The sequence below is a fragment of the Chelonoidis abingdonii genome, chromosome 20 (assembly GCF_003597395.2).
Source record: "Chelonoidis abingdonii isolate Lonesome George chromosome 20, CheloAbing_2.0, whole genome shotgun sequence".
Lineage (NCBI taxonomy): Eukaryota > Metazoa > Chordata > Testudines > Testudinidae > Chelonoidis > Chelonoidis abingdonii.
This window is the reverse complement of record NC_133788.1, coordinates 23,663,981-23,671,850: the sequence shown is the minus strand read 5'-3', so window position 1 is coordinate 23,671,850 and position 7,870 is coordinate 23,663,981. Positions and strand designations below refer to the sequence as shown.

General features: G+C 41.8%; 1 protein-coding gene across 1 annotated transcript in view; it reads left to right on the top strand.

The window, feature by feature from the left end:
• The first annotated feature begins 6,911 nt into the window (after nucleotides 1–6,911).
• The window catches only part of FOXN1 (forkhead box N1), a 31,211-nt gene continuing 30,252 nt past the window's right edge, over nucleotides 6,912–7,870 (top strand). The window contains exon 1 of the mRNA XM_032790721.1: nucleotides 6,912–7,034. Coding sequence (XP_032646612.1) covers nucleotides 6,912–7,034 — 123 coding nt within the window. The remainder of the gene's footprint in view (nucleotides 7,035–7,870) is intronic.

Sequence of the window (7,870 nt, the reverse complement as noted above, 5' to 3'; positions counted from 1 at the left end):
AGGACTCCCACCAGTTCCCTTAAGGATTATCCCACACAGTTCAGTAACTTTCATTATTCCTATTTATATTCCCAGATGCCATTCTAAATAATTCTTCTCTCTCATTGGAGTTTATTCCCTTCATATTCTCACAGGGCATTTATCATGTCTCTTCTTAGGATTTGTCTCCACGATGGTGAGAATGTGCACTGCAAGCAGTGATTTCTAAAGCACACTAAGGGTCTTGCACATTAACTGGTCCATGTAGCCCCTGCTGATTCATCCTAAATGTTCCCTAGTGCGATTTAATGTATGTTAAAATGCACTAGGAACATTTAGGGCACATTATGGTTTACATGAACCAATTAATGCACAGCACATTAGTGCGCTTTAGAAATCATAACCCATTAGTGAGCATTAACCCACTGTTTAGACAAGTCCTTAGTCACTGCCCAGACAACCTGCATGTATTTAGCTCCTTCAAATCTTTACTCATATAGCAATTCCTCCAGCCTTCTAGTTATTTTAATTGCTCTTCATTGAACTTTCTCAAATTTGCTAATGTCTTTCTGGCATTGAGGTGTCCAGAGTTCAATGCAATGTTCATAAGAACGGCCATACTGAGTCAGACCAATGGCCCATCTAACACAGAGGTCCCCAAACTGTAGCATGCACCCTTTATGGGGCGTAGAACATTCAGAGGAGTGCGGCAGCCTTGGCCCCCAGCCACTGCCCCCTTACCCCATCCACATCTCCCACCCTGGAGCCACGGTCCCACTCCCAGCTCAGGGGATGCGACCCTGAAAAGTTTGGGTACCACTGATGTAACCCAGTATCCTGTCATCTGACAGTGGCCAATGCCGGATACTTCAGAGGGAATGAACAGACCAGGTAATCATCTAGTGATCCATCCCCTGTCATCTACTACCAGCTTCTTGCAAATAGAGGCTATGGATAGTCAGAGCACAAGGTTGCATTCCTGACCATCTTAGCTAATAGCCATTGATGGACCTATACTCCAGGAATTTATCTAGTTCTTTTTTGAACTTGTTATAGTTTTTGCCTTCACAACATCCCCTGGCAACAAGTTCCACAGGTTGACTGTGCGTTCCAGGTGTGATCTCACCAAAATTACATATGTAGGGTCTCCTTGCTCTGACTTGATGCCCAAAACTACACTGCCCTATGGCATTGGAAATTCATGGCTAATCTGCTGTAATTACCCTTAGGTCTTTGTTGGCATTACTGCCATTCAGGCTTCTTTCTCCTGTTTGAGATTATTTTTCTACAATTTATCTTGTTTTGTCATTGCCCCAGCATAATCATGTGTCTAAGTTCCTTCCCAATGTTTACCTCGAGTGTTATCGGTGTATATCATTAATCATTTGTTACCCCTCTCCCAAATCACTAATGAAGATACTAAATGAGACTGGACTGAACCCCAAACCCTGAAGCACCCCACTAAATTATACTCCTATCTGATAAATTACCATTTGTTACTACTCGTTGTTTATGTTCACTCTGTTAGTTCTCAATTCACAGGCAAGGCTCAAATCTAAGCCTATATGAAGTGATCCTGTAGCTGGATCTGCTCAAGCAGACTTCTGGAGCCACGTGGAACCTTAGTGACTTCAACTACCTGCATATAAACTGGTCAAATGGCACCAGGATTACATCAGCAATTTCTTGATACCTTAAGTAATTGCTTTTTGGAACAACTAATGCATGAGGAGATGCTATTCTCAATTTAGGCTTAAATAATATACAAAAAAGTTATTTCAACGAGTATCTATAGTTTCTAGCTACTAACTAATAGTGGCCTCAGTAAAATTAAGTTCAGCACCCTCAGGGGATGAATCATACCAAAAACTAGCACAGTGGCACAAAACTTTAAAAACAGGAGGTTGGGGTTTTTTTTAATGAAGACTTGTCAAAATGGTCTAAAGCAGAGGTCCCCAACGCGGTGCCCGCGGGTGCCATGGCGCCCGTGGGGGCATCTAAATGCGCTCGCGTCCTCTCCGACGGCGGAGCATCCACTGAAATGCCGCCAAATTTCTGTGGCATTTTGGCGGCAACGCCTCTCGATGACACTGCTTGCCACTGACAAGTGACGTCATCGAGAAGCGTTGCCGCCGAAATGCCGCAGAAATTCAGCGGCAGTTTGGCGGATGCTCCATCGCCACCATGGTCCTTCATCTGACGCTCGCCAGAAGAAAAGGTTGGGGACCACTGGTCTAAAGTGAGGAAAATAAAATCCTTAGAGACAGCATGAAAGCTACTTAAGTGTACGATAACTGAGTCCCAGAAGCAACAGATACCTCTAAACAGAAAAGTAAGCAGGAAGGCAATGAGAAACTGGCATGGTTAAATAGCAAGTTAGGTTTGTGCAAACATATACACATAGTTCTACATATTGATATCTGAAAATATGGCTCTTCCAATGTTTTATTAAAAATAGAGAGAACTTTAGTTAGATGGATGTCATGCAGGGTGACCAGATAGCAAGTTTGAAAAATATGGACACTTTTTTTTTCAGGGTGCGGGGGAGAGAAGGGAGAGGCGTCGGGGGGATATAGCTGACGATATAAGATAAAGCCCCTAATATCAAGACGTCTGGTCTCCCTAATGTCATGGGGCAACAAGTTCCACAACTCAGGGCCCACCACAGCAAAGGACAATCATCAGCCAACCTGAGACACTATCCTTTAAAATTCAGTAACGTCTGAGTACAGATTTGTCAGGACAGGAGGACTCAAGAAGGAGGTCTTTCATACAGCCTGGCCCTGCTCTCTTCAAAGTTTTAAAAAGCTCTGATTCTTGTTGAAACTGTTTCTGTTTCTGAAGGTCTCCTATATTGTGATGCACTACTAGGAAGAAACATAGACATGGGAGGCTTTGGTACCAAAATTAGGATTGCCTCTGAAATGCTAGAAATTTGGGAATGATGAGAGGAAAATATATCACTCTAAATATCCAGCTGGAAAAGTGGAAATCTAACATTCCATTGCCCTTCTGAACACTTGCCTATAAAAGGCTGCTGGAAAACATCCCAGATAGTTGTCTCTTCACTGAGAGGTATCAGTGTGAGCTGGAGAGGAAAAAGATGATTTAGTGCTTTTTGGCGGGAGCGGGGGGAGAAAGAAGCAGATCACAAAAGCTGGTGTCAAGGTAGGATCAGTACGCTCCTTAAGGCAAGCTGCACAAAGAATGAATTATGAATTGGTGAACATCCAAACACACCTTCCTCTCATGAAAACTGATCTCAGCCCCAAGGGATACAGAAGGCATTTACAGTAGCACCCATCATTCAGCACATCTCTGAGTGCTCAGACGGCCCGGTGCCGAGCTCTGGTGAAGTGTGTCACCGGCAGAGTGTCTTTCAATATCCAGGAAAGACACAAAAACAAGGATTGTTTCAACTATGGCCTGGTGCCAGTGGCTTCAGTCACGCAGAGCTAATAGATCAGCTGCTGCTGCCCAGCTTACCCAAACACTCAGCTGAGGTTACAGTTTCTCACTTTACTTTATTTATTTTTTTTTAAAGATAATTATCTTATCAAGGGAGCCTGGGACTGTCATGCAACATTTACAAAAGCAGAAATAACATGGGATTTGGAGAAATGATTTCAGCTACTCCTAAGGAATAAGATACGTTTTTTAAAATAAAAGGGTCATTGTTTTCCGTGACAAGTTAGCTCTATCTCTAGGGAGTTCATATCCTTTCGAGTCCCCTCTCTCCCAAGAGCAGCTGTGTCATGTTTATTATACTATACAGTCAAGCCTGCTTATTGTCAATTTCCACTGAATACAATTTTTCCCCCTCTTAAATGGGATTTTCCAATAAATGGAAAGCCAAACCAACCAGGTAGAAGATTTTTTTTCCTCAACCCTTTATGGATAAAGAATAATGTCTGTCCCCTCATTACGCATTTTCAAAAATCATAGAAATAACCTTAGAACAAAGAAAAACTACATCAAAGGCGTTAATGGTGTACTGATTTTATAGTTTGCATTTAGTGTACCCTCAAATCTCTTCATACATAGAACCAGTAGTTAATGAAAAACTCGTTTGTTCTGAGTGCTTCAGCCAACATACAGGATTGTTTGAGACAGGAGAAGTGTTTACAATTGTCAATATATAGAAAAATGTTTGACAGTTGATATTTAACAGGCATATAAGTATGATGTTCATACAAAATAGTTTAATTTAGTGCTGAGAATATACTTTCAAATTAATAGGCTATTCCATTAACTATATTCTCTTAAGTGGACTTGATCATGTTCTGAAAGTCTGATTTTAATACAAGTCCTTAAAGGCAATTAACCTGACTAATCTCTTGCACACAAAAACAAGTGAGGAATGGGGAAAACACATGATCTGCACACACACATATTTTCTTGACATGCAACATGGAGGGAAGATACTTTGTGTATATTTTTGGTGGGCGTTCCAAATGCAAAGGCACATAAGGAGACAAAGGCTATGCATCTACCCTATGTGCTAAGGGTGTGATTCCCAACTCGTGTAGACTTACTCATGCAAGCTCTCATTGAGCGCTAAAAGTATTAATATACTCAGGGTAGCATGGGCAGTGGCAAGAGGCAGCACAGACTAGCTATGCCAAGTACGTGCCCCTAGGATTCAGGCAGGTTTGCACTTGGCACAGCTAGCCTGAACTGCCGCCCCCCACTGCCTGTGCTACCCTGGCCACACTATCCTAGCGGGCTAACTCAGTGACAGCTAGCACGGACATGTCTTCATGAGCTAGGAATCATGCCCCTAGCTCAATTGGTTTGACGGTGTATTGTTACTAGGGTTGCTTCTAGTTCAATACTCAATAAGACACTTCCACTGCTCGGGGGAGACTGATTCTAGTCTTAAGATGACATGCAGGCTGTTCCTTTCATGCCAATCTCCAGGAGATAGCAAAACAAAACGCACAGACTAAGGCTGGTAAAATTTGGCTGCAATTAAGGACATTATATTGGAAAGATCAAACAGTTAATCTTCCTTATCCACTGTGTACTAACTCCCCATATAATCCAAATGTATTCATTACCACTTTCAGAATGGCAAGCCAATGGCTTCCAAATAACTAGAGCCTGAATGTCCTGTTTCAGGCAGGATCTTTCCTGATCCATGCCAGGAACTCAATTGTAACGCCTCTGAACATGGGGCCTATGGCAGACAGAAAAAGAAGCCGAGGTTTGGATGTTATTTACTAGTGACCCTCAGACAAAGTCCTTCTCTGATTTGCTCATTTCAGTTACATCTCAACAAACTGACTTCTTGGAATCAAGTAACTTCTCATCCTGTATCAATCTTACTGAGAGAGTCTGTCAAACAACTTCTTAAACACAGTATCACCAGGACTTCAGGGTAGCTGGACCAATGCTTCTAATCAGATTCTGAATTTTTGGTCCACAAAATGAGGTAATTGGTCAAAATTCAAGTTTACAGCCTACGTCAGGCACCAAGTGAGAAATGAATGTTGAGAACAGGGCTGCCAGTGCTGAACATCTACAAATATATCTGATATGGCCAAGCTGTCAGCATTTTCCACCTGCTCCTTTCATCATGCACGTCAATAATTAGAACTCCCTCCCTGTCAGCCTCCAGATAAGCTGCTCAGAGATGATTCTGGGCCCAAGACATTTCTGAACTTTAGCTAACATCACTCGTTCCTGATCTAATAGAGATCTCAAACCGAATTTCCATTCTTCAGGGTGTTTTATTCCCTTAGGCAGCGCACATTGCAGCTGACCTACTCATCATGAAATAGATTTTGTTCTTTGAACTATAAAGGCAAAAGAAAAGGTTCACATATTAAAATGATATATTGTTTTTAACCAAACCTAATAAACCCTGCAGTTATTTCCCTAACGGCCGTTTAAACATGTAGCAAAACTCCACTGATTAACTCTTCATGTGAAGACAGGATTTTAAATTTGTACATCTGGATCCAACTTCCATAGTTCCAACACAGCTCAGACATGACAGGATCTCTCTGTAGGGCAGCACGTTCAGCACAAGGTCGTCTGTGATATACAGGATAAGCCATCACTATTACTGCCTGAGAGAGACTTTTAGGGAGGTCACAAAGAGCAAGACCCAGGAGAGCCTATAGCACAAAACAAGACACGAGAAGATGCAACTTTTTTCTCTTAACACAAAGCAATAGTATCAGAAATGTTCCAGATCAAAGGTTAGGGGCAGAGAGGAAGATGTGAGTGATGACACTACATTAAGTGATGCTGGATCCTTACACATCTCAGCTACATGTAATGATGTAAGGCAGAAGACAAAAGGTCATGTGCCTTTAACCAATGAAAAAGTGGAAGTCTATCGACCACTCCCAATCTAAGCAGTGAAGAGAGAAACCTTCCCTTTAAATCGCCCTGCCCAGAATAGTATGAGTTCATCTGCATAAGAGCCTCTCAACAAAGCAATGTTATTATCCTCAGGTAACACCCCCCAAGCAGTGTAGCTTCATCAGTACAAGCATAATCCTCCATGGAAGAGCAGTGCACTCCATAGTCAGCCAGCATGGCTATCACATCTTTCATCAGAGCACTGTAGATATACCTGTATAAAACCTCTCCCTATGGAGAAAGTTATGGGAAAATGCCAGTGTGCTGGTAATTCTGTGTAGTTTTGGGTGAACAGGGTGACCAGGCTGGATATCTGCAGTCAGAATCTTCCCCAGAGAATCAGATGATTTATTTCACAATTCCAATTTTAGAAATACTCACAATCTGAGAGAGAGGAACACTGGTCAGGCAGGTATGCAAATGGTGAAGCTGAAGAGCTTTGTTTGGGACAAGAAAGGCTGTCCATTTACAGTGGACATCTTTTTAAAGCAGATATACACTTATATTCATTGTGGTTTTGTTCCATTACAACAGGATTTTTACCAGGCTGGGACTTGCTAATGGTTTCATTGCTTGAAGATCAACCTAATATTAAGTTCTCTTCTTCGGACACTCTGGAGAGTGACCAACAAGACAACCTCATGCAGACACAAGGGGACCCAAGCTCCCCGACTCAGCAAACTGTGAGTAAGACATGCAATCTTTTTTCTCCTTTCCAACAAGGACAAGCCCAGCTACAGTGCTTAACGGTTGGTATACTGGGACTCAGATTTGTCCATCCAAAGAAACAACACAAGAATAAATTCAGAAATCTTTATGGTAACAGAAGGTACCGAGAATGCTGAATTGGTGTACAAGAGCAAACATTTAAATTATATTTCTGAAGTATTAAAAGCTTACACATGGTGCTGAATTGTAAGCCGTATGGTAACTCTTCTCCTGGATTCTCAGTACTCAGGTACAAAACCAGGCAACTTATCTCTAATAGGAATCATAGTTACACCTCTACCTCGATATAACGCTGTCCTCAGGAGCCAAAAAATCTTACCGCGTTATAGGTGAAACTGCATTATATCAAACTTGCTTTGATCCACCAGAGTGCATGCACCTACCTTCCCCGGAGCACTGCTTTACCACATTATATTCAAATTCATGTTATATCAGGTCGCATTTTACAACTGGTGGTGTTTTTAAAATGATTTTTATACTGTTTCTTTACAGAACCACAGAAATTAGAGATTCAAAGGATAAACCCATCTTGTCCATCCCCTGCCAATGGAGGATATCACCAAGTGCTCAGATTTGGTTGTGACTTTAAGTCATGAAATGAAAGAAATTCTCTGGCTCTTACTGCCCACATATTCAGCCTGTCAGCTTGCTAAAAAAAGAATGCTGTAATGTTATAGCTGATGATTTTGGCATGTCTGTGTCCACCACTTGGTTTGATACATTGCATTCAACTACAGAGAAAGCAAATATTGGGCAACAAAATGGCAAATGAAATTTACTGTGGATAAAT